The 27762-nt window shown below is 44.6% G+C and overlaps 1 protein-coding gene and 1 long non-coding RNA gene across 3 annotated transcripts in view; one reads left to right on the top strand and one right to left on the bottom strand.

Annotated features, from left to right (window-relative positions):
• The window catches only part of hbp1 (HMG-box transcription factor 1), a 67129-nt gene extending 63983 nt beyond the window's left edge, over positions 1-3146 (bottom strand). Inside the window, exon 1 of one of the 2 annotated variants that reach the window (XM_086010232.1) lies at positions 3048-3146. In XM_086010232.1, the coding sequence (XP_085866358.1) occupies positions 3048-3062 (15 nt within the window). In that variant the 5' untranslated portion in view covers positions 3063-3146. Of the gene's footprint in view, positions 1-2841; positions 2962-3047 lie in introns of those variants that run through there. The other variant, XM_086010233.1, reaches the window with a different exon arrangement.
• Positions 3147-3243: 97 nt separating this feature from the next.
• Positions 3244-27535, top strand: LOC147105668 (uncharacterized). Its single transcript, XR_015081551.1, has 2 exons — positions 3244-3311; positions 25219-27535. It is a non-coding gene; the product is annotated as an uncharacterized LOC147105668 (long non-coding RNA).
• The last annotated feature ends 227 nt before the right edge of the window (positions 27536-27762 follow it).

Raw genomic sequence — 27762 nt, 5'->3', positions numbered from 1 at the left:
CATCAATAAACATTGACAGTAATAAGTTTGAAAACTGCAGGGGTGCACTATCATGCTACAAATACCTCATCAACTCTTTAATACCTTTAAGGTTTCTTTTTTTCTTACATTACAAATGACTCGCTCAGTTCTCATCAGTCCAACCACAGACGTGACCACATACCCTCCCTCGTTTGTATTTGCAAATATTACAATGATTCACAAACTGCACATAATTTGTCACATTCAGTATATAAATCAAAAATAGGCAGTTTGATGACCACATACAAGCTTTAAGAGGTCATACACATTATATGTCGGTAATTAATTTATTTCTGGTCATTCAGACTTGTACATTTTCTGCTACATCCAACACGTCACAGAGGTTGCCTTGAGTCTTAATTTTCAAATAGCTGCTAAATCAATCATGTACTCTTGTTTGAAAGCCAATTAACAGGAAGTGATTCCAAATACAAGAGTTAACTGTTTAGGCCAATATCAATGCACAATAATATGTTGTCCTATTTCACCAGATCACGAAAGGTTCATCTATCTGTCACCAATAATCCAAGACCAACAACATTTTAAAGGTCTTTTGAACTGTGATCTTTCAACAACTCAGGTATATGTTTCCAATTTCACATACATATGTAAGGTCTCTGGAAGACCACACACATATGATGACTTGACTTGCCATATCATTATTACCCAATGGCAGAATTTAGTTTTTTTTGTTTGGATATTACTCATCTCATGAGCTGTTTTTAATAACAGCACTAACCATACCAAATTCTTGACTTTCTTTTGTTGTTATCTCTCTTCTTCAGTTTGTTCAGTTATATGAAAGCGTTTGCTTTTCTCCACTTTCGACTAAGGTCTACACCTGAAATGTTAACCTACTTTTTCTCTTCTCTGATGCAAACAGGTCTACTAAATATTTCTAGCATTTTCTGTTCCTGGTCCTTGCAGTGCTCCCATTGATAATAACTGTCTAAGTATAATTCATCTCAAGTATAATCAACCAGCTGCAGAAAAAACTGCCACTGTAATAGTGGCAGATGCGACAGACTCACTGGCGCCCAAATTTCTGAATCCTCACTCCACCACCGGAAGTGCAATGAGCTGGAACTTCTGGCTGTCAGTCTGCCCTAATCCCCAGAGGGTCATTTGTATAAAAGGAGTGGGTGCATGCCGGTTTATGTTGCTCCCTACGCATCCACCCCACAGAGGACCAGGAACTTCATCATGGAGCAGGATCAGACCAAAGATATTTTTTTTAAATTCTGGTATCTATCTGGAGCCCTTTCCCAATAGCACAATTGCCACAAGGAAACTGGCATTGGGTCCCCAACTCCATATTAGTATGGTCAGTACACCTGATTCATGCAGGTGTGTTTCACCCTGGCCCCACTAAAGGCCGAACAAACAGGATTTCCAGCAGACCAACCTCTTTGACAGGCGAGGTATTCCTGTCTCCTTTGATCAGAACTTAAAAAAGACAGAGGCCTGGTGGAACTGAATCTCATTCCAATTTCCAGCCCTCCCTCCAGCTGATTTAAACCCTTGTACTGCTCTCCCAAGCCCCATTCATTTCAGGGCCACTACCCCATTTGACTTTGCAAATGCATTGGAGGTAGGACTAGCTGGACAAAATTATACACATACCCTAATTTTAAATAAACATGCCCCTCCTTCTTGTTGCATATAATTATTAAAGAATACACGCCTTATCCACTAATTTAAATGTTTGACCTCAATTGTATAAATACATTAATCAATGCAGTACCGTTTTCAGCCGCTGTTATAAATTCAGCTTTTCTTCTAATGTAATCCACCACTGATTCAATCACGTATTACTCTCACAATTTGCAAAAAACTCAGTTCATTTTTTCCATTTTAGTTTCCTGATCTGCCAAGTAGAATGTCTCCCACCCACACGCATTTTGGTTTAAGAATGTAACTAATTTTGATTATTATTCAGAAAGCAACAGAACTCGGTATCTTTAAATGCGTTTACAATCTGCGTCACTCTCTGATCTTAAACCTCCTACTCAACATGTCCCTGATGTCAACAGGTTGTGTATTGAGGGGGTTAAATTCGATGGGAGGGGGGTCAAAAACAGCAGCCTTAAACGAATGTAACAAAAGATAAAACTAACATTTGTCTTTCCCGAAAGATTTGCCTTTATTGAAAGGGGTGGGGGGAGAATGCAGACAGTAAACAAACGTCTGGATCCTGCTCACAAACACGCAGAGCCTTTAAATACATCATCATGTGACTCGCACACACCCTAAATAATCGGCAGTGCGCGTGCGCGTCAGCTCATTCATTCAGAACTGCGTAATAGAGCAGTTTAATAACAAATCAGTCTTCGGACCAAGCCAAAATGTTATAAATATATCGACTTTTTTTTAAGTAATGACCCTAACTGTCGCGCTCAATGCCGACGAAAAGTAAATAAAATGTCATCACGAACTTCGGGAATGTTTTAGCCCAGAAAGTACCGAGCCATAAAAATGTTATTGGTCACTAAATAGGGTACTAAAGTCGCTCTTCCTTTCACTCGGCGGTAATAAATGTATATATTTTTTGAAAAACGAAGCCGAATAAAAAGTTTGGTCGCGACAAAGAGTCACCAACTGACACCCAACATTTGTCCCGCGACCGCTCGACATTCTCCAACTAATTTCTCCTCACAATTTCGGGAAAACAGCAGCCACAAAAAAAATCAACGAAACATCAAACTCAAACAACAACAGAAATAATCTAAGCAAGAGAGTCGGATGGGAAAGCGCTGTTAGTGGGCTGATTGTTAAAACACGGTCGGAGAGCTGTCATGAAATGAATGGGAGAAACGTCACCGATTAAAAACAACAAACTTCTCCACAATTAGCGACACGTCACAATTCTCCGCTCGCAGCCTCCGTCTCTCAGCCCCCGCCGCACGGCAGCGCTTACAGCCGACAACTGCTTGTTTTTTTTATTGTCCCCCTGCCCCCGAAAGTCAATACACGACCCGCGGAACCGAGCAATTGCGTGGTGTTTACATTCTCCGAACTTCACTCACCAGCTCCGTCGCCATTACCGAGTTCCCCCTAGCGGCGGAGGCGGGTTCCGAGCCTCAGCGCACCGCCCGCCCATTGGACTGCGCCGCCACGTCAATCAAAGAAAGCGCGGTTCCTATTGGAGAAACGCGCCGATCGCGTCACGGGTGGAATAAACAATAGCGCGCGGAGCGTGCCGGGAAACGATCTATTCCGCCCCTCCCCCCCACTCTCTAAAATCCCCGGATGGCGGCAGCTCCAGTTGGGCTCAGTCTAAATGGCTGCAGGTTTGTGTCGCTATAATCCTCTACAATTTTCGGCCCTGCAAGCGATACGCGCGTTTGATTTTAATCTTCCGCACAACGGGATCACTTTCACAATAGTTCCAAGAGAGCGGTTATTACAACGAACGCCGGTTGCAAAACATTAATGGTTAAACCCAATGCCTCTTGTAAATGGTACGAACGGCGTTTGGGTAGCGTGATAGGTTAGAGGAGTCCGTGTTTTAAGAGAATTGGTGGAATATTGAATGTCTAAACTCGGAAAGGCGGATTGCTCTGTTTAAGTGATTGTGGCTCAGGCTTTAGAGTCTGTGCCGACCCTGGTCCTGTCTCACCTCTTTTACACTTAACTCCTGAACTTGCCTCAGAAATGACCATTGTAAACCGAATAGCATAATCAGAAAAAAACTGACACCGGACCAAAGGAGGAGACATTAGGACAGGTGACTAAAAGCTTGGTCAAAGCGGTAAGTTTTAAAGAACATCGTAAAGGAGCAGAGAGGGGTTCAGGAAGGGACTTTGAGGCCTAACTGGCTGTTGGCATAGCTGCCAATGGTGGGGTGAAGAAAGTGGGTGATGCACAAGAGGCCAGTGTTGGAGGAATGTCTTGTTCTGGTAGGTTGTATGGAGGGAAATAACTAACAAAATGCTGGAAAAACTTAGGCCAGGCAACATCCATGGAGAAAGAGTCAACGTTTCAGGTCAAAACCCTTCGTCCTGATGAAGGGTTACGACCTGAAACGTTGACTCGCCTGAGTTTTTCCAGCATTTTCTGTTATTTTGGATTTCCAGCATCTGCAGTATTTTGCTATAAGACCATGGAGGGATTTCCACACTAGGATGAGAATTTTTAAATTGAAATGTTGGTTTGCAGATCAGTGAGCAGAGTGGTGAGGGGTGAATAGGTCTTGATGTGGGCAGAAGAGTTTTGGATGAGCTTAAGTTTATGGAGGATGGAAACTGGATGGTTGGCTAGGAGAGCACTCGAATAAATGAGTAGAGGTACGAAAAGCATAGGTGAGAGTTTCAGCAGCAGATGGACTGAAGCAGTGGTGGAAAAGAGCAATATGACAGGGGTGGGAGTAGTTGGTCTGTTGTGATGGTGAGAATATGGTGTCAGAAACTGTTCAGGGTCAAATAGGGTGCTGAAGTTGCAAACAATCTAGTTCTGCTGAGGACAGTGGTCAGGAAGGAAGATGAAATCGGTGGCTATGGAAGAGTTTGTGGCAGGTACCAAAGACAATGGCTTCAGTCTTCCCAATTATTAAATTAAAGGTGAACCAAAAATATAGCCAGTTGAGGTTTTTTAAGATGTTTTTGCAAGAATTGAAATGGAGTAGATTAGGGAGTGTGTGGTGACTGAAGGATTGCCCACTCGTGGTAGAAGGGAGGAACAAGCAGTTGGTGAACATCAGAAGAGCAGAGGATGTGTGCTCAGACATACAATTGAAGGAGGTTACTGGTAGGGTGGGCGAAGCTGTGGAAGGATTTGAAAACTATGACTTTGAAATTGATATGCTGGGAGACTTGAAACCTATGGAGCTTGGTAAGAATGGGGTTAATGAGCATTCACAATCTATTAATGTGGCTAACAAGGGAAATTAGGGATAACAAGATCCAAAGAGAGGATATATAAATTGGCCAAAGAAAGCAGCAAACCTGAGGATTGGGAGCAGTTTAGGATTCAGCAAAGCAGGACAACGGGATTAATTAAGAGGGGGAAAATAGATTATGAAAGTAAGCTTGCAGGGAACATAAAAACTGATTGTAAAAGCTTTGAGATATGTGAAGAGAAAAAGATTGAAGTCAAGTGTACGTCCCTTACAGTCAGAATCAGAGGAATTTATAATGGGGAACAAAGAAATGGCAGACCAACTAAAATACATATTTTGGATCTGTCTTCAGAGGATACAAATAACCTCCCAGAGATGTCGGGGAACATAGGGACTAATGAGAGGGAGGAAATGAAAGAAATCAGTATTTGTAGGGAAATAGTTTTGGGGAAGTTGACGGGATTGAAGGCCGATAAATCCCCAGGGCCTGATAAGTACCCTAGGATGTAGATTAAGGAAGTGGCCCTGGAGATAGTAGATGCATTGCTGGTCATCTTCCAGAACTCTGGAACAGTTCCCATGGATTGGAGGGTAGCTAATGTTACCCCACTATTCAAAAAAGGTGAGAGAAAAAGTGGGAATTAAAGACTGGTAAGCCTGACATCAGTAGTGGGGAAAATGCTAGAGTCCATTATAAAAGATGTAATAGCAGAGCACTTGGAAAGTAGTGACAGGATTGGACAAGGTCAACATGGATTTACAAAAGGTAAATCGTGCTTGACTAATCTACTGGAATTTTTTGAGGATGTAACTGGTAAAATAGATAAGGGAGAACCAGTGGATGTGGTGTATTTGGACTTTCAGAAGGCTTTCGATAAGGTCCCACATAAGAGATTAGCGTGCAAAATTAAGGCACATGGGATTAGGGGCAAGGTATTGACTTGGATAGAGAACTGGTTGGCCGATAGAGAGCAAAGAGTTGGAATAAACGGGTCGTTTTCTGAGTGGCAGGCAGTGACTAGTGAGGTACCACAAGGATCGGTCCTTGGGCCCCAGCTATTCACAATATATATTAATGATCTGGACGAGGGAATTGGATGCAGTATCTCCAGATTTGCAGACGACACAAAGCTGGGTGGGAGGGTATGCTGTGAGGAGGCTGTCGTGAAACTCCAGTACAATTTGGGCAGAGACATAGCAAATGCACTATAATGTGGATAAATGTGAGGTTATCCACTTTGGTGGCAAAAAACAGGAAGGCAGATTATTATTTGAATGGCAATAGATTGGGAAATGCAGAGACCTGGGTGTCCTTGTGCACCAGTCACTGAAGGTAAGCATGCAGTTAAGAAGGCAAATGGTATGTTGCCTTCGTAGCAAGAGGGTTCGAGTACAGGAACAAGGATGTGTTGCTGCAGCTGTACAGGGCCTTGGTGAGACCGCACCTTGAGTATTGTGTGCAGTTTTGGTCGCCTTATCTGAGGAAGGATGTTCTTGCCGTGGAAGGAGTGCAGTGAAGATTCACCAGGCTGATACCTGGGATGGCAGGAATGACGTATGAGGAGAGATTGTCAATTGGGCTTATACTCACTGGAGTCTAGAAGATTTGAGAGGGGATCTCATCGAAACCTATAAAATTCTGTCAGGCCTGGACAGACTAGATGCAGGAAGGATGTTCCTGATGGCAGGGGAGTCCAGAACCAGGGGTCATAGTCTAAGGATAAGGGGTAAGCCATTTAGGACTGAGATGAGGAGGAATTTCTTCACCCAGAGAATGGTGAACCTGTGGAATTCTCTGCCACAGAGGGCGGTGGAGGCCAGTTCATTAAATATATTCAAGAAGGAGTTAGATATATTCCTTAAGGCTAAAGGGATCAAGGGATATAGGGAGAAGGCAGGGACAGGGTACTGAATTAGGATGATCAGCCATGATCTCATTGAATGGCGGAGCAGGCTCGAGGGGCCAAATATCCTACTCCTGCTTCTATCTTCTATGTAATATCCGAGGCTGTTGGGCTACAGAATTTTTAATTTAATTTTGAGTTTGTGAAAAGTGAGGGCGGGGAGGTCAGTGGAGAGGTCATTTGGAGTCACGGAGGGGATTTTTTTTTTAGGGTTTTGGCAGTGGAGGTACAGAGGCAAGAGATGCAAGTCATCAATTGAGCCAGACATCAAGGTTGGTCTAGTTGTAACAGGCAGCTTGGGAGGATGATGGAAGCAGTGTCAGAAGTGTGTGTTTTGTTGGTGAGCTGGAGGAAATTTTGACTCTTAAGACTTTCCTGAGATAGTACTTGAGTTAATGTTGAAGGCAGTGTGTTAGCATTGGGTTTCCTCAGCATTCATGTGATGGCTGTGTTTGTGGATGATGTCCCCACGGGGTACATAACATAAGAAATAGGGGCAGGAGTAGGCCCTTCGAGCCTGCTCCACCATTCAATAAGATCATGGCTGATCCTCTGCCTCAACTCCATTCACCGGCCCATTAACCATATCCCTTATTAGTCAGAAATCTATTGACTTCTGTTTTTGAATATACCCAATAGCCGAGCTTCCACAACACTGGGGTAGAGTATTCCAAAGATTCACCACCCTCTAAGAAATTTCTTCTCATCTCAGTCCTGAATGGCCTACCCTTTATCCTGAGGCTGTGGCCCCTGGTTCGAGACTCCCCAGCCAAGGGAAACATTCTCCCAACATCCACCCTATCAAGCCCTGTAATAATTTTGTATGCTTCAATGAGATCCCCTCTCATTCTTCTGAATTCAAGAGAATACAGGCCTAGTTTACTCAATCTCTTCTCATACGACAGTCCCGCCATCCCAGGAATCAATCTCGTGAACCTTTGTTGCACTCCCTCTATGGCAAGAATATCCTTCCTCAGGTAAGGAGACCAACATTGTACACAGTGATGCGCTATCAATTACTCAAAAGACTGAGGTTAAGCGAGTAACTAACAGGCTTTTATTAACGAGAGAATGAAGGTGTGCCTCGAGTGGTCGACCAGTCCAGAATACAGAGGAACTGTGGAACAGTCACATTTATACCTGGACTCGTGGGAGGAGTCAGCCGAGGCATGTACAGACATGTACACAGTGGAATACAAACACCCACACAGGCAGGTATAACAGTGGTTTACCACATTCACCCCTTGTTTAAAAATGAGTCCGGCGGGGTGAAGTGTATTAAAAGTTTGTGTATTGGAGTCTCTCCGGAGGTCTTGTCTGCCGCTGTGATCGACGTGGCGACGGCAGGGGTAGTGAAGCTTCCGGCGTTGAGTCCCGCGTAGGCTGGGGCACTGGTGTGTAGTCCTCGTGGGTGTCGAGCGGGGCCCAGGCGTGCCGTCTGCTGGGGTTGGATATTGGATTGTGGGGGGGGGGGGGGGGTAGTGGGTTACTGGGGCCCCCGAGAGTGCGAGGTCTCGTATGGAAACTGTGTCCTCCCGCCCGTCCGGGTACGCAATGTAAGCATACTGGGGGTTGGCATGGAGGAGGTCGACCCTCTCGACCAGGGGGTCCGTTTTATGGGTCCTCACGTGTCTTCTCTGTAGGACCGGCCCTGGGGACGTCAGCCATGGCGGTAGCGATGTCCCCGATGTGGACTTCCTTGGGAAGACAAACATTTTCTCATGAGGGGTGGTGTTAGTGGCAGTGCAGAGCAGTGACCGAATAGAGTGGAGCGCATCGGGGAGCACATGCTGCCAGCGGGAGGTCGGAAGGCCCCTAGACTTTAAGGCTAGCAGGGCGGCCTTCCAAACTGTCGCATTCTCTTTCTTTCCACCCGTCCGTTCCCCCGGGGGTTGTAACTGGTGGTCCTGCTTGTGGCAATACCCCTAGCGAGCAGGTACTGACGGAGTTCGTCGCTCAAACGATGAGCCCCGGTCGCTATGGCTATAGCTGGGGAAACCGAACAGGGTGAAGAGGTCGTTCAGACATTTAATGACCGTGGCACTGGTCATGTCCGGGCAGGGGATGGCGAACGGGAAATGGGAGTACTCATCGATAATGTTGAGGAAGTACACATTGCGGTCGGAGGAGGGGAGAGGCCCTTTAAAATCAACGCTCAGGCGCTCGAAGGGGCGAGTGGCTTTTATCTGGTCTATAAAAGTGCGGTTTGCACTCAGTGCAGACTTGGCAGTTCCTGGTCATGGTCCTGACCTCCTCAATGGAGTAAGGCAGGTTGCGGGCCTTGATGAAGTGGAAGAACCTGGTGACCCCTGGGTGGCAGAGGTCATTGTGGAGGGCCCGCAGTCTATCGATCTGCGCGCTGGCGCAGGTGCCACGCGATAGAGCATCCGGGGGTTCATTGAGCTTCCCGGGCCGGTACAAGATCTCGTAATTGTAGGTGGAAAGTTCGATTCTCCACCTCAAGATCTTGTCGTTTTTGATTTTGCCCCTCTGCTTGTTGTTAAACATAAAAGCAACTGAACGCTAGTCAGTGAGCAGGGTAAATCGTTTTCCGGCCAGGAAGTGCCTCCAATGACGCACAGCCTCCACAATAGCCTGGGCCTCCTTCTCAACAGCGGAGAAGGCCACGGGTCTCCCCGCCTGATTAAGGGTAGCAGCCAGGGCAAAGTCGGACACGTCGCTTTCCACCTAGAATGGGATGGATTTGTCCACTGCGTGCATGGTGGCTTTGGCAATGTCTTCCTTGATACGGTGGAAGGCTAAGCGGGCCTCTGCCGTCAAGGGAAAAGAGGTGGACTTGATCAGCGGACGGGCCTTGTCCGCATAGTAGGGGACCCACTGGGCGTAATAGGAGAAAAACCCTAGGCACCTCTTCAGGGCCTTGGGAGTTCCATAAGGGGACGCATCTGGTCGGGGTCGAGACCGATGACTCCGTGTTCCACAACACAGCCAAGGATGGCGAGGCGGGTTGTGCGGTATATGCACTTCTCCTTGTTATACGTCAGGTTCAGGAGTTGGGCGGTGCGGAGGAATTTTTCGAGGTTTGAGTCATGGTCCTGCAAGTCATGGCCGCAGATGGTCACATTGTCCAGATATGGGAAAGTGGCCTGCAACGCATTTTGATCGACCATCCGGTCCATCTCCCTTTGGAAGACGGAGACCCCGTTGGTGACGCCAAAGGGAACCCTAAGGAAGTGATAGAGGCGGCCGTTTGCCTCAAAGGCAGTATACTGGCGGTCCTCAGGGCGGATAGGGAGCTGGTGGTATGCTGATTTCAGGTCAATGGTCGAGAAGACGTGGTACTGCGCGATCTGGTTGACCATATCAGCTATGCGGGGGAGTGGGTAAGCGTCCAGCAGGGTGTAGCGATTTATTGTCTGGCTGTAGTCGATGACCAGGCGCTGCTTCTCGCCGGTCTTAACGACCACAACCTGGGCTCGCCAGGGGCTGGTGCTGCCCTCAATAATCCCCTCCTTCAGGAGCCGCTCCACTTCGGTTTTAATGAAAACCCTGTCCCCGGCACTGTATCACCTGCTCTTTGTGGCGATGGGCTTACAGTCGGGGGTGAGGTTAGCAAACAGTGGGGGGGGGGGGGGGGGTGGTGTGTGTGTGTGTGACTGAGTGTGGAGAGGTTGCACCTGGTGCGCGGCGGGCAATTTGGAAGCTGCTGGCTGCGGACTGAGAGTGGGGTCCACCGTATGCCATCGTAACACTTTTAAGGTGGCACTGAAAATCTAACCCCAGTAGAACGGCAGCGCAGAGGTGGGGCAGGACCAGAAGTTTAAAATTATCGTACAGTCCCATCTACTAAGAGTGTCACCACGCAGTAGCCGCCAATGTCCGGCGACTGGGACTCGAGGCCATAGAAATCTGCTGGTGCGCAGGCAGGACTGGGAGAGCAACGCCACACCGTGTCGGGGTGGATGAAGCTCCCAGAGTCAAAAAGGCAGGTTCTTTCGTGACCATTTACCTTAATGTCCATTGTGGACCGGGCCAGTTGGTGTGGTCTCGCTTGGTCCAGCGTAACGGAGGCCAGCGTAGGGGTCGGTGTGTCGCTGCGGGTATCAGATGAGGCGGTGTTGGGGGCCTGCTGCGTCCCGGCTGGCGTCGTCCATGATCCCCATGTGGCTGGAGGCGTCCAAAATGGCTGCTGTTCCAGTGGTTCGCACATGGCTGGGAAGGCCCAAGATGGCGGCCCGCACAGCCCACACGCGGCGCTGCTGGGGTTCGGGGTGGCTTTGGCCCTGCAGGCGCTGGCGTAGTGTCCCTTCTTCCCGCAGCCCGCATTTTTCGCCGGGCAGCGCGCTCTTGGGTGTTTGGCCTGGCCACAAAAGTAGCATTTCTGGCCTTGGGACACTGCTGCGGTAGTTGGGCCGTTGCTGGGATGTGGCTGGGGTGGCACGGTGCTATGAGACGGTCCTACCGTGTCCCAGGCTGTCGTTCCCCGCGGCGTCCAATGATAGTCCGAGTTCAGAGGCCTTGTTGAGGTCGAGGTCACTCTGCTCCAACAGTCGCTGTCGGGTGTAATTGGACCTGTGGCCCGCTACAAAAGCGTCCCGGATAAGTTCCTCTGTGTACACGGCGGCCTTTACATCCTTACAACCACAGGCCCGGCCAAGCACAGACAGTGCCTGAAGGTATTCCTCGGTCGATTCCCCAGGTTGTTGTTTACGACTCCCCAGGAGGTGCCTGGCGTACACCTCGTTCACTGGGCGCGTGTACTGGTCCTTGAGCTTGAGAGCAGCTGTGTACGAGGTCGCGTCCTGGATGACCGAGTACGCTCGGTGGTTCACTTTGGAGGTCAGGACATCCAGTTTGTCCTCATCCGATTTGACCGTTGCAGCGGAGGCGATAAGGAATCTTTCAAAGCACCTAAGCCAGTGAGCAAACTTGGTGGATGCGTCCGCCTCCCGATGGTCTAAGTCCAGGCATGCTGGTGTGAGGATCTTCTCCATTATAAAAAATCTTGTTAATAAAATTGATGCGCTATTAATTACTCAAAAGACTGAGGTTAAGCGAGTAACTAACAGGCTTTTATTAACAAGAGAATGAAGGTGTGCCTCGAGTGGTCGACCAGTCCAGAATACAGAGGGACTGTGGAGCAGTCACCTTTTAATACCTGGACTCGTGGGAGGAGTCAGCCGAGGCATGTACAGACATGTACACAGTGGAATACAAACACCCACACAGGCAGGTATAACAGTGGTTTACCACACACCGTACTCCAGGTGTGGTCTCACCAAGGCCCTATATAATTGGAGTAAGACTTCTTTACTCTTGTACTCAAAACCTCTTGTAATGAAGGCCAGCATACCATTTGCCTTCCTAATGGCTTGCTGCACCTGCACCTGCACATTCACTTTCAGTGACTCATGTACAAGGACACCCAGGTCCCTTTGAGCGTCTGCATTCCCCAATCTTTCACCATTTAGGAAATACTCTGCCTTTCTGTTTTTTCTACCAAAGTGGATAACTTCACATTTATCCACATTATATTCCATCTGCCATGTTCTCGCCCACTCACTGAGCCTGTCGAGATCCCCTTGAAGCCTCTTCACAACTGACACTCCCACCTAGCTTTGTATCATCAGCAAATTTGGAAATGTTACATTTAGTCCTCTCATCCAAATCATTGATCTAGATTGTGAATAGCTGGGGCCCAAACACCAATCCTTGTGGTATCCCACTAGTCACAGCCTGCCATCCTGAAAAAGACCCATTTATCCGTACTTTGTTTTCTGTCTGTTAACCAATTCTCAATCCATGCTAGTATATTACCCCCAATTTCATGTGCCCTAATTTTGTTCACCAACCTCTTGTGTAGGACCTTATCGAAGGCCTTCTGAAAATCCAGATACACCACATCTACCGGTTCCCCTTTGTCTACTCCACTAGTTACATCCTCAAAGAACTCCAATAGGTTTGTCAAACAGGATTTCCCTTTCATAAATCCATGTTGACTCTGCCCAATCTTACTATTAGTTTCTAAGTGCCCAGTTATTGCATCCTTTATAATAGATTCCAGCATTTTCCCAACTACTGATGTGAGGTTAACAGGTCTGTAGTTCCCTGTTTTCTCTCTCCCTCCTTTCTTAAATAGAGGGGTTACATTTGCTATCCTCTAATCTGCAGGAACCATTCAAGAATCTATAGAATTTTGAAAGATGACAACCAATGCGTCCACTATTCCAATGGCCAGCTCTTTCAAAACCCTAGGATATAGGTCATCTGGTCCTTGGGATTTATCGACTTTTAGACCCATTAATTTTGCTAGTACCGTTTTTTTTACTAAATTTGTTTAAGTTCCTCATTCTCACCGCACCCTTGGTTTTCTCTTATTTCTAGGAGGTTTTTTGTGTCTTCCTCCAAAGACAAACAAAGTATTTATTTAATTTCTCTGCCATTTCCTCATTCCCCATTATAAATTCTCCTGTCTCTGACTGTAAAGGACCTACATTTACCTTCGCCCGTCTTTTCCTCTTCACATACCTATCGAAGCTTTTACAATCCGGTTTTATATTTTCCACTAGTTTGTGCTCATAATCCATTTTCCTGTATCAATTTCTTGGTTCCTGTTTGCTGATTTCTAAAAAGATCCCAATCTTCAGGCTGACTGCTTTTTCTGGCAACTTTATAAGCTTCCTCCTTTGACTTCATACTAGCTTTAATTTCTTTTGTTAGCCATGGTTGGATCACTCTTCCTTTTGGGTTATTCATTGTTTCCTTGAATGTTAGCCATTGTATGTCCACCTTTCTTACCTTTTTAGTAGAGTCTCCCAATCTACCATGGCCAACTTGTCCCTCATACCCTTGTAGTTTCCTCTGTTTAGATTGAAGACCTTAGTTTCAGATTGGACTACATCACTCTCAAACTTAATATAAAATTCAATCATATTATGGCCACTTGTCCCTAAAGGCCCCTTTACCACAAGATTATTGATTAGCCCTTTCTCATTACACAGTACCAGATCCAGAATAGCCTGTTCCCTGGTTGGTTCCTCCACATACTGATCCAGGAAACCATCTCGCATGCATTCCAAGAATTCGTCCTCCATGCTATTAGTGGTAATTTGATTTGGCCGGTTAATATGTAGGTTAAAGTCCCCCATGATTACCATATCGCCCTTGTTACATGCACTTCTAATCTCTTGATTGATACTGTGCCCTACATTACCACTACTGTTTGGCGGCCTATACACAACTCCCACCAATGTTTTCCGCCCTTTGCTGTTTCTTCGCTCTACCCAAACTGATTCCAGTTCTACATCACTAGTCAAGATCATTTATCTCTACCGTACCGATCTCATCCCTTATTAACGGTGCTTATTTTTGTCTGTCCTTCCTAAATGTTGAGTACCCTGGAACATTCAGTTCCCAGCTTTGGTTACCCTGCAACCATGTCTCTGTAATGACAATTACATCATACTCATTTACTTCTATTTGTGCCATTAATTCATCCACCTTGTTGCGAATGCTATATGCATTTAGATAAAGTGCTTTTCACTTTGCCTGTTTAATATTTTTCTGCACTTTGACCCCCTTTACTGTTGGCCTTTGTTTCTGCTCCCTACTAGTTTTGCTGACTACTTTTCTAACTTGCACTTCCAGCTTTGTTTCTCTGCTCTGGGCCCACACTTAGGTTCCCAGCCCCCTGACAAACTAGCTCAAATCCTTCCCAACAGCATAAGCAACCCCCCCTGCAAGGATATTCACCCCGGTTCTGCTGAGGTGTAACCCGTCCAACTTGTACAGGTCCCACCTTCCCCAGAATCGGTCCCAATGCCTCAGCAATTTAAATCCCTCCCTCCGACACCATCTCTCCAGCCACGCATTCATCTGGTCAATTCTCCTATTTCTGCTCTCGCTAGCACATGGCACTGGGAGTAATCCTGAGATTACTACCTTTTGAGGTCCTGCTTTTTAATTTATTTCCTAGCTCCCTATATTCTGCTTGCAGGACCTTGTCCCTCTTTCTACCTATGTCATTGATACCGATATGGACCACAACCTCTGGCTGTTCACCCTCTCCCCTTCAGAATGTCCTGCAGCAGCTCAGTGACGTGCTTGACCCTGGCAACATATACCATCCTGGAGTCACGTCTGCAGCCACAAACGTTTATCTGGTTCCCCTTATGATAGAATCCCCTATCACTATTACTCTCTCTTTCCTCCTCTCCTGTGCAGCTGAGCCACTTGTAATACCACGGACTTGGCTCTTGCTGCATTCCCCCGAGAAACCATCTCCCCCAGCAGTATCCAAAATGGAAAATCTGTTAAGAAGGAGATGGACCCAGGGGACTCCTGCACTACCTTCCTAGTTCTTTTACTCTGTCTGGTAGTCACCCATTCCCTTTCTGCCTGTGCAATCTTTACCTGTGTGACCACCTCGTTAAGTGTGCTAGCCACGTAGATCTCAGCTTCCCGGATGCTCCAGTGACTCCAACCGCAGCTCCAGATCCGAAACACAGATTTGGAGTAGCTGCAGCTGGAGACACTTCCTGCACACGTGTTCGCCCTGGACACAGTGTCCCGTACTTCCCACATAGCACAGGAGGAGCACTCTACACAGCTGAGCTACCCTGCCATGTCCTTCCCTTAACTTCCTCTGAATTAAAGAATATTAAATACACTAGGGACCTTACTTTACACACTACAGGAAACTTTGTGCTATCCAGCACTGACAGGACCGAGCTGTTGCCGTCCCATCAAAACTGCCAGACAAACCAGCGCTAATGTTGAAACATACGGAGATTTTGAGCTCCGCATCTGGCAACAAACTGTGTTGCTTAGCAGCAGCTTCTAAACAGTCGGCCGTACCTTGCAAGCATCTCTGTAGCTTAGCAACAGCTTCAGCGAGACCTTGCAGAGCCTGACTAGTGGGGGGAAAAAACCTACGAAAAGAAAAACCTAACTAAACGGCTCCTGATTTTTGCCGGTGGCTCGAGCATTCCGGACAGTTAACCTCCGGATAAACCAAAGTTTCCTGTACTTACTCTAAACTAGAGACCTTACTTTTACTTTAACGACTGGAATGTAGAAAAACTCACCAGGTCCTACTTATCTATCAGCTCCTTCCCTGGTTGTGACTTCACGTTAGTGGTTTTGCAGTGGTTGTTGTTTGACTGCTCCTGCTCTCGGACTCTTTCCTTGGTGTAAAGTAAGAACCAATTCCTACAGGGTGAAAAGTTAGGAAAAGCAAAGGTGAAGCAAGGGAGCTCCTCCTTCCACTCCTCACTCAACTCCAGCACTCTGTTCAAAATTGCACTCAGTGCAAATGGCACTATGAAACCTGTTTTTATAGGCGCTGAAACAAAGGAGCTGGCTGAGCCCTTCTATGGGAACAGTTTAATCTAGTTTCCCTACTTAACTGCCTTCAGCTGCTCTGACCTTGTAGGCCTTGTATCTCCCTGCTTAAGGCTGGGAAATTTAGATTTTAAACAGTAAATGTGAAACAAACAAAAGTTTGATTTTTAGAAAACAGTTAAGACTCCCTCACTCACCCAACTCCAGCACTCTGTTTAAACCACACTCAGTGCAAATCACTGTGAAGCCTGGTAGAATGTAGATGATTAATGGGGGATTGAGGGTAGAGTCTGAGACACCACAGTTGGCCATGTTAACACAGGAGATGGTACTGGAATCAGAGGTTTGTAAATATGGACCACAAAGAAGCAATGGATCTGAATGGGGCATATGCATTATTATACAGCAGGCAGGGCAGAAAGTGAGAATAAGAATGTGTAGGTAGGGAAACATACAACTAGGCATGAGTCAGTCAGATATTGCCTTGGGACTTGCTTGTTCTGTGCCCATAAAAGCTCCGTTCACTTTCTATGACATTTAAATAAATTTCCATCCAGGAAGGTGGAACCAGTGCAAATTTTACTAATGCACAGACCTGCCTGTCGGCTCATAACCTCCATCTTTAGAATGATTTCCATGACATTTTAGGGATCGTAAAACATGAGGTAGGTTGAGATTTTCTGCACTTGCCTCATTTTTTGCCAGTCGCAGCAAGTTCTGTGGTTACAGAACTACTAGATATTTGCATTTATATACAGGAAACTTTGGTTTATCCGGAGGTTATATGTCCGGAATACTCGATCGAACGGCAAAAACCAGGAGCCGTTTTCTATATTGTTTTAGTTCTCGTTGCTTTTTTTTTCCCCAGTCAAGCACTGCAAGGTCTGTAGCTACAGCAACAGCTTCAGATACAGACGCTTGCAGCTGCAGCTGACTGTTTTGAAGGTAAGCAACAGGGTTTGTTGATTCAGAGCTTCTTCGTTCCGTATGTTTAAACATTAACTCTGGTATGTCTGGCACTTTTGATGTTACAGCACCAGCTCAGCCCCGTCGGTGCCAGATATCAAAGTTTCCTGTAACACTTAATTTAGCATAGTAGTTTCACAGTAGGGTGCAGTGAATGCTATGAAGAACAGAGTTGCCAGACTGGGATTGTGGCAAGTCGTGAGAAAAACCTCCTTGACCTCTACCTATTGCAGATGCACCTGTCCATGACAGTATTGGTAGGTGTGACCACCGCACAATCCTTGTGAAGTCAAAGTCCCATCTTCACACTGAGCACCCCCTCCATCGTGTTGTGTGGCACTACCACTGCTAAATGGGATAGATTTAGAACAGATCTAGCAGCTCAGCTGGGCATCCATGAGGCACGATGGGCAGCAGCAGATTTGTATTCCACCACAACCTGTAACCTCGTGGCCTGATATACACTCAGTGATGCTAATGGTAGTGTGATGGATATAAGAGCAGCACCAGCCATATCCAAAAATGAGATGCCAGCTGGGTGAGGCTACAGCGCAGGACTTGCATGCATGATAAATAGCAGAAGCGACCACGCAACCACTGGATCAAATCAAAGCTCTGCAGTCCTGCCATATTCAATGGTGATGGACAATTAAACAACTAATGTAAGGAGGAGGCTCCATGAACATCTCCATCCTCCATGATGGCAGAGCCCAGCATGTGAGTGCAAAAGACTAGGCTGAAGTGGTGAGTGGGTGATAGAAAAATAGGAGCAGGAGTAGGCCCTTCGAGCCTGCTCTGCCATTCAACACTATCATGGCTGATCCTTTATCTCAATACCATATTCCCCCTCTCTCCCCATACCCCTTGATGCCTTTTGTGTCTAGAAATCTATCTAAAATATATTCAGTGACTTGGCTTCCACAGGTTCACCACCCTCAGTGAAGAAATTTCTCCTCATCTCAGTCCTAAATGTCCTAACCTGTATCCTGAGATGTGACCCCTCGTTCTAGACCCCTGTGTCAGGGGAAACATTCTCCCTGCATCCAGTCTGTCTAGCCCTGTCAGAATTTTATACATTTCAATGAGGTCCCCTCTCATTCTTCTAAACTCTAGTGAATACAGGCCTAGTCGACCCAATCTCTCCTCATACGACAGCCCTGCCATCCTAGGAATCAGTCTGGTGAACCTTTGCTGCACTCCCTCTATGGCAAGTATATCCTTTCTTGGGTAAGGAGACCAAAACTGCACACACTACTCCAGGTGTAGTCTCACCAAGCCCCTGTATAACTGTTGTAAGACATCCTTGCTCCTATATTCAAATCCTCTTGCAATGAAGGCCAACATACCATTTGCCTTCCTAACTGCTTGCTGCACCTGCATGTTTGCTTTCAGTGACTGGTGTACAAGGACACCCAGGCCCCTTTGTACATCACCATTTCCCAATCTAGCACCATTTAAATAATACTCTACCTTTCTGTTTTTCCTACCGAAGTGAATAACTTCACATTTAGCCACGTTATACTGCATCTGCCATGTAGTTGCCCACTCACTCAACTTGTCTAAATCGCCTTGAAGCCTCTTTGCATCCTCCTCATAACACACAATCCCACCTAGTTTTGTGTCGTCAGAAAACTTGGAAATATTACATTTGGTTCCCTCATCCAAATCATTGATATATGGTGTGATAGCTGGGGCCCAAGCACTGATCCCTGCGGTACCCCAGTAGTCACCGCATGCCACCCCGAAAAAGACCCATTTATTCTTGCTCTGTTTCCTGTCTTAACTAAATTTTCAATCCATGCCAGTATATTACCCCAATCCCATGTGCTTTAATTTTGCACACTAACCTCTTATATGGGACTTTATCAAAGGCCTTCTGAAAATCCAAATACACCACATCCACTGGTTCTCCCTTGTCTATTCTACCAGTTACATCCTCAAAATACTCCAGTAAGTTTGTCAAACATGATTTCCCTTTCATAAATCCATGTTGACTTTGTCTAATCCCATTGATATTTTCCAAGTGTCCTGTTATCACATCCTTTATAATAGACTAGCATTTTCCCTACTACTGATAGGCTAACTGGTCTGTAGTTCCCTGTTTTCTCTCCTTTTTTTAAATAGTGGGGTTACATTTGCCACCCTCCAATCTGCAGGAACTGTTCCATAATCTATAGAATTTTGGAAGATGACAACCAATGCATCCACTATTTCCATGGCTACCTCTTTTAGTACTCTGGGATGCAGATTATCAGCTTTCAGTCCCATTAATTTCTCCAGCACTTTTTTTTTTACTAACTTCCTTTAATTCCTCCTTCTCACTAGACCCTTGGTTCCCTAGCATTTCTGGGAAGTTATGTGTCCTCTCCGTGAAGACAGAACCAAAGTACAGGAAACTTTGTGATATCCGGCACCAACGGGACCGGCGTGTTGCCGATCTATCAAAACTGCCGGACATAAAGTTAATGTTGACGCATATGGAGGTTTTCATCTCCGTATCTGACAACAAACACTCTTGCTTAGCAACAGCTTCTAAAGAGTCGGCTGCAGCTGCAAGCGTCTCTAGCTGAAGCTGTTGCTATAGCTACAGACCTTGCAGTGCCTGACTGGGGGGGAAAAAAAAGAACAAGAACTAGAAAACGTCTAGAAAACGGCTCCTGATTTTTGCCGTTGGATCGAGTATTCCGGACATACAACCTCCGGATAAACCAAAGTTTCCTGTATTTATTTAATTGCTCTGCCATTTCCTTGTTCCCCTTTTATAAATTCTCCCGTTACTGACTAAGGGACCTACATTTGTCTTCACTAATCTTTTTCTTTTTACTTACATGTAGAAGCTTTTACAGTCCTCTTTTTTTATGTTATTTGCAAGTTTACTCTTGTACTCTATTTTTCACCTCTTAATCAATCTCCTGGTCCTTTTGTGCTGAATTCTAAACTGCTCCCAATCCTCAGGCTTGCTACTTTTTCTGGCAACTTAATATGACTCCTCTTTGGATCTAACTATCCTTAATTTCTTTTGTTAGCCATGGTTAGGCCGCCTTTTCTGTTTTTGCAATCCATCTCGGCCTCCTCCCGAGGTCTCCACCTTCACAGATGACAGTCTTAATCCAATTTGATTCATTCCATGTAATATAGAAACAGCTGAGCTTTAAGAATATGGGCTTATGAGGGTATTTTGAGTGATTAGGCTTTGCAAGAGTTAAATGACCCTAAGCTTTTCTCAAACTACTGGTCTGCAAAAAGACACTGCTTTGGACTGTCTGCTAACTTCTGGCAGGTGCAGTATCACAAGTGGACTTGTTGCAAAAATTAATTGCTAGAAGAGAACGGTGCGACGTAGCGCTGTCTACAGCCTTATCTCTTCGTCTGTGGGAATGGGCGATCTTTTGAGTAATGAAAGTAATTTGCTTTTACTATTTGTCACCATTAAGCTTTGCTAGATTGCAGTTTAATATTAAGGTTGCTAGTCTATAGGTTTATTACTTGGATCTATTTCTCATGTTAGAATTAGGGAAAAGTTAGGGAATGTTACTGTAATCTAGGTTTTATTTACAGTTTAGAACTCTTGTTGTCAAGTTCCTGGGTTGCATCATCAACCATGAACAAGCATAGAAAAAGTTTGAGGGAGGGCCAAGGCCTGTGCCTTAACATAGAACTTGCTGTGCCTGTGGTTGGATGGATTTCTTGGCCGTTCTGTTTTTGGGGTATATCCTAGTGGGTTTGTGCCCTTCTCAGTATAGAGGGGTCAGAAAGGACAATAGATGTGTATGAGTAGAAAGTATGGGCCATAACCATTAATATAATTCTCAATTGTAAACTGCTGCTCAAATACTGTGTGTGTATTAAGTCTCACTTATGCTTAAATAAAAATCATAACTGTTACCACTATGGAGTCAGCTTCAAACTATTCAACAGACAGTCCAAAGAGACATCAAAATTATTCAGCGCATACTGGCTGCAGCATAGGCCCAGCTGTAATGCTGAAGACTTGTACTCCAGAAGTAGCCAAGCCGTTCGAGCACAGCTACAACACTGGCATCTATCTGACAATGTGGAAAACTGCCCAGGTAGGTCCTGCCCACAAACAGCACAAATCCAATCCGGTCACTTACTACCCCATCAGCCCACTCGCAAATATTAGCAGTGATAAAAGGTGTCATCTGCAGCCAAATCAAGCAGCACTTAACCTGCTTGCCAATGCTCAGTTTGGGTTTCACCAGGAATCAGCTCCTGCCCTCATTACAGCCTTGGTCCAGCTATGGACAAAAGAGCTGAATTCCAGAAGTGAGTGTGCTTGCCCTCAACAGCAAGGCAGTATTTGATTGAGTGTGGCACAGGGGAACCATGGGGTAAACTCTCCACTGGCTGGAGTTGTACCTAGCACAAAGATGGTTGTGGCTGTTGGTAGCCAATCATCTCTGCCCCAAGACATCACTGCTGGAGTTCCTCATGGTGTCAGAGGCCAAACCATCTGCAGCTGCTTCATCAATGACCTTCCCTCCATCATTAGGTCAGAAGTGGGGATGTTCGCTGATAGATTGCACAGTGTTCAGTTCCATTTGCAACTCCTCAGATAATTAAGCAATCCGTGCCCGCACGCAGCAAGACCTGGGCAACATCCAGGCTTGGGCTGATAAGTAGCAAGTAAAATTTACATCACACAAATGCCAGAGAATGTACTCTGGGTGGGGGACTTCACTGTCCATCACCAAGAGTGGCTCAGTGGTAGCACCACCACTGACCTAATCCTGAAGGACATAGCTGCTGGTCTGGGCCTGCGATAGGTGGAGAGAATATCAACACGAGGGTGAAAAACCTATTTGACCTCGTCCTTACCAATGCATCTGTCCATGACAGTCATTGTGGAGACAAAGTCCCATCTTCGACACCCTCCATTGTGTTGTGTGGCACTACCACCATGCTAAATGGGATAGATTTAGCAGCTCAAAACTGGGCATCCATGAAGCACTGTGGGCCATCAGCAGCAGCAGAATTGTATTCCACCACAATCTGTAACCTCATGGCCTGGCAACCCTGGTTCAGTAAGTAGTGTAGAAGAGCATGCCAGAACACCACCAGGTGTACCTAAAAATGAGATGCCAACCTGGGGAAGCTAACAGGACTGCATCATGCTAAAAAGCAGAAGCAGCATGCTATAGTCAGGGCTAAGCGATCCCACAATAAACAGATCAGATCAAAGCTCTGCAGTCCTGCCACATCCAATTGTGAATGGTGGTGGACCATTCAACAACTAACAGGAGGAGAAGGCGGCTTCATGAATATCCCCTATCCTCAATGATGGTGGAGCCCAGCACGTGAGTGCAAAAGACAAGGCTGAAGTGTTTGCAACCATCTTCAGCCGGAAGTGCCGAGTGGATGATTCATGTCGGCCTACTCCTGAGGTCCCCCCACCATCACAGAAGCCAGTCTTCATCCAATTCGATTCACTCCGTGATATCAAGAAAAGGCTGAGCGCACAGGATACAGCAAAAGCTATGGGCCCAGACAACATCCCGACTATCTTGCTGAAGACTTGTGCTCCAGAACTAGCCGCACCATTCCCATAAAGCTACAACACTGGCATCTATCCGACAATGTGGAAAAATGCCCAGGTATGTCCTGTCCACAAAAAGCAGAACCAATCCAATCCAGCCAATTACTACCCCATAAGTCTACCCTCAATCATCAGCAAAGTGATGGAAGGTGACATCAGGTGGCACTTACTCGCCAATAACCTGCTCACTGATGCCCAGTTTGGGTTCTGCCAAAACCACTCGGCTTCCGCCCTCATTACAGCTTTGGTCCAAACATGGACAAAGGAGCTAAATTCCAGAGGTGAGGCGAGAGTGACTACCCTTGACATCAAGGCAGCAAGGAGCCCTAGTAAAACTGAAGTCAATGGGAATCCGGAGGAAAACACTCCACTGGCTGGAGTCAGACCAAGCACAAAGGAAGATGGTTGTGGTGGTTGAAGGTCAATCATCAAAGCCCCAGGACATCGCTGCAGGAATTCCTCAGGGCAGTGTCCTAGACCCAACCATCTTCAGCTGCTTCATCGATGACCTTCCCTCCAACCTAAGATCAGAAATGGGGATGTTTGCTGATTGGCACTGAACACTGTACATTCACAACTCCTCAGATAATGAAGCAGTCCATGCCCGCATGCAACAAGACCTGGACGACGTTCAGGCATAGGCTGATAATTGACAGGTAACATTCGCACCACAAAAGTGCCAGGCAATGACTATCTCCAACAAGCGAGTGAGAGTCTAACCACCACCCTTTGACATTCAACGGCATTACCATTGCCGAATCCCCCACCATTAACATCCTGAGGGGTCACCATTGACCAGAAACTTAACTGGACCAGTCACATAATTACCATGACTGCAAAAACAAGTCAGAGGCTGGGTATTCTGTGGCAAGCGACTCCCCAAACCGTTTCCACCATCTACTAGGCACAAGTCAGGAGTGTGATAAAATACTCTGCACTTGCCTGTTGTAACAACACGAAGCTCAACAGCATCCAGGACAAAGCAGCCCGCTTGATTGGCACCCCATCCACCACCGGCGCACTGTGGCTGCAGTGTGCACCATCTACAAGATGCACTGCAGCAGCTCACCAAGGCTTCTTCGACAGCACCACCTAAACCCACAACCTCTACCACCAAGAAGGGCAAGGGCAGCAGGTGCACGGGAATACCACCACCTCAAAGTTCCCCTCTAAGTCCCATCCTGACTTGGAAATATATCACCGCTGGGAGTAACTTCACGTCACGGACTGCAGCGTTTCAAAAAGGCAGCTCACCACCATCTTCTCGAGGGCAACTAAAGATCGGCAATAAATGCTGGCCTTGCCAGCGACACCCACATGCCATGAATGAATAAATTAAGAAATTTGAAGGCTGAAATCTCTGACAATGAAGCAATGAATTAGCTCTTAGCACTGTACAGGCTCAGACTGAATGCTACCAACCAAGCTATGCGAACAATGATACAATAAAAATTAATAAATTGATTTAATAATAAAGTTCATATTTACAGCACTGAAGTGTCCGCCTCAAATCCTGGAATTGGACTTGAACCAAAACGATCTGATAGAGGATGAAAATACTACCAACTAATCCAAGCTAACACTTAATTGGTTTTAAATAAATGGATTAATCCCTGCACTAAAGTAGTTTACAAGGGAATATTGTATGAACGCAATAAGCATTTGTCCGCTCGTACTATGAAGTTAATTCCAGGCTCGAAGTATATATTTACGTATGTGTAAGAACGCTACTACAAAATTTTATATGCGCCATTCACATGTTAAGCTTAAGTATATTGCTTGAAATGATTACTAGTAGATGATCATCATGATAATTTCATCTGCAAGCTCAGTATATGCTTTCCAATACCATTTAAGTTAGTCTATACTGCTACAGTGTGTGGAGACAGTGGAAGGACAAATTATTTCATTTGACTAAACAAGAGATCTCCCATGGCACAACCTATAACCTGGATCAAGAGAAGCAAGGGGACTTGGGGCATGCTTCAGGAAACAAGTTGCATATTTTTCATAACATGAGCAGGAACAGGGAGCTGCAAGGGTGGCACTTCACTGGACAGAGGTTATGCATACACATGGGCTTTTAACGTTTCTGCATTCGGTTTGGCAGTTTTTTTTAAGCAGCTAAGCTGGGTGTGGTTAAAACAACTGATCTGTTTTGCTACATAAAGTTTCATTGACCACAGGCCAATGCAGCTAGCTAGAAGAGTAAGATTCAGAAAATAGAAATTTTCAAGGAACCAAAATTCATATAAATGTACATTTCTAACCAATATTACATAATAAACTAAAGCTTGCCACAGCTCCATGTTTTAACCAACTAATATTTATGTTTTACAATTGCTCAGTTTCCTTTGTGGTTGGAGGTATCAAATACAATGTTTTCAACAAAAATAATACAAATATTGTTTCAAAATATTTCACAGACTGTTTACTACCTCATCTGTTTAGGCTTCATTTTTTGTGAAAATAAAAAATTTGTCCTTATTTCCAAAATATATCCGTAACATTACTAAGTGGAACTGAAAAATTCTGTTTAAATATGTTTAAAATCAGGACTTTTATTAGCAACTTCCTTCCAAACTTGAACAGCAATAGTCACTCCAAAACATACCATTTTTTTCTTTTAGAACACAAATGCAGCTGATTGAACCATTTCTAGAACATTGGAAAATATATAAACAAACATTAACGTTTCACTTGTCACGAGGTTCAAAATATTAGGAGGGAAGGCCAACATGAATAAAGTAAACTGCAAGTAAACTCAAACTCAAGACTCCTGATGTTGGCAAAAGTTATCAGATGAATTACCAAGAGGACATGGGTAATTTTATACAGATGTTTAATGATTTTGTTATGAATTATGCATTTTTGTGTGTTTTAAAATTTGTTAGTACTATATTCCTCAGGTTATTAACCAAAGATAGGAAAATATTTGGACAAAGTATTTTAATCAATTTCATCTGTTGCCCTTTTTTTAAAATTAGTAAACATATGCTGACTGCCAAATCATGATTGGTAGCTTTTGTTCTGCTTGTTACTTGATTATGTTCTGTACCCATTCAATAGTGATTTATGAAAATTATATTTAAGCCAGTCAGTTGCCAGTGTAACATACACATTCAAATCTGTCACTGAGGTTTTGAATATGCAACACTTGAGGTATGACAGATGTGCATTCGAAACAAGTTTTTTCCTCATACTAGCAAATCTCCCATGATGTTGCTCATGGAGAATCAGAAATTTTACTGTTGCAATTGTGGTTGGGGGCAGGGGGGTGGGCAGAGGAAGAAGAAATGCTGGGTTGTGGAAATAGGGGTGTGGTGTATTCATATATCCAGTGAAAGGATTTGGAAAGAAATTCCTATGACTTCTGCCTAGGAACAATATTTTTTAATTGGATCCTGGAAAATAAATTCATGTTTCCTTTTACCCACTGCAGCTATTTAAGAAATAAATAGCACTTTTTATGTAAAGAATCAGTGTTTTCGAATTCATAGTATACATAAATTAAAGCCTAGGTACTGTATTCAACCCCAAGATATTTTTCAAAAACAGTTAGTCACTGAAACCTTACCTCAAAAATTCATGCAGCAGGCCATTTTGAAATTATTTGGTAAAACAAACTTCTTATAGCCTTAGCTACAAGCTTCTAGATGTTGAATTAAGAATCGCACATTTGAGATTTTCCACATTGCATTTCAGGTAGCTCAGACAGTGACATACTTGCAATTTCAGGCAGGTGTAATTGGTAATTCCTTTCACTTCAGCTCTGATAAGAGCATCAACTCCAAGCCCAGGTTTTTGAGAGACTGAAGCCTGCAAATAAAAAATATTATTGAAGCTACCCAGACACAAAATACAATTTTATAGATAAATTTAATTATAGGCTGAATGTCATTTATATTTTTATTATGTTAGAAACCTTATTTTGAATATGAGCTTGAGGAAAATAAATGGTAGATGAAAGGTTTTTGAAGAAAGTATTTTCAGACTTTATATTTGGTTGTTTGTGCTTTTCTATATTGGTAAATTTTAATCACTTCCCCTAATCACATCAGCTTTGTTGCAGCCAAAAGAATGGGAAACATTTTTTGAATGATTGATTATTCATGTTCTGATTTGTTTTATTTGTAGATTTTAGTTGGTGCTCATGTTTGACTTGTTGCTTTGCTCACTTTTGGTTCATATATGCCATTACTTTTGGATTCAGATTTGTTGAATATAAAATGAGAAAATCAAAGTACAACATATGAAACACAAGACAGGATATAATATCAGACAGATTACAGCTATCTGGAAAGACCCGATGGAGGTCGTTAAAATTATGAATGGGTTGGACAGGGTAGATGTGGAGGGAATATTTCCACTTGTGGGAGAATCCAAAACTAGGGGCCATAAATACAAGATAGTTACTAATAAATCCAATAATGAAATAAGGAGAAATTTTTTTACTCAGTGGTTAGAATGTGAAACTGACTACCACAAGAGGTGGTTGAGGCAAATAGCTTAGATGCTTTCAAAAGGAATTGAGACACGTACATGAGAAAAGGGAATAGAAAAATGTGCTGAAAGGCTGAGATGAGGCAGATGGAATGGGATGAGACTCGTGTGGAGTATAAATACCAGTGGAGACTTTTTGGGCCGAATGTTTCTGTGCTGTATGTTCTGTGTAATTGGATTGCCTGTGGCACTGCTCATTCATAGAAGATTGTACAATTTTGACCAGTGAAAGTGAGTATTTCATAATTGGTTTCCTGAAAAATAATGAGTGTTTCCCTTACTTACTACAGACAAGTTTTTTTTTTTTTAAAAGCACTGCAACCGCAAGCCCAGGCTTTGGTGTGAGGTAAAGGCCTCCAACTAATGAAGATACCGAAAGACACAAAAACTTAATGATTAAGTTAACTATGATAGTGAAATAAATATTTTGTGTTTGAAACCTTATTTTGAACCCTCATCATTTGAGCTTGAGGAACAATGTTGAATGTAATATTTTTGAACAATTTCTATTTTGTTTCTTTTATTAGTAGATTTTCAGCATTGCTCAACATAGCATCAGACATCTGATTTGTTGTGGTTGTAAGGATTATGAATTTTTCCACCCAGGTAATTTTATTGTTCAGTTTCTGCATTTTATTGCTAGACTTTTATGACTTCTGAGTTGATTTGTC

This window comes from Somniosus microcephalus, chromosome 17 (genome assembly GCF_052327205.1).
Source record: "Somniosus microcephalus isolate GS21.2 chromosome 17, FLI_Smic_1.0, whole genome shotgun sequence".
Taxonomy (NCBI): Eukaryota; Metazoa; Chordata; class Chondrichthyes; order Squaliformes; family Somniosidae; genus Somniosus; species Somniosus microcephalus.
The sequence above is the reverse complement of the archived record's forward strand: the minus strand, read 5'-3'. Positions and strand labels throughout refer to the sequence as shown.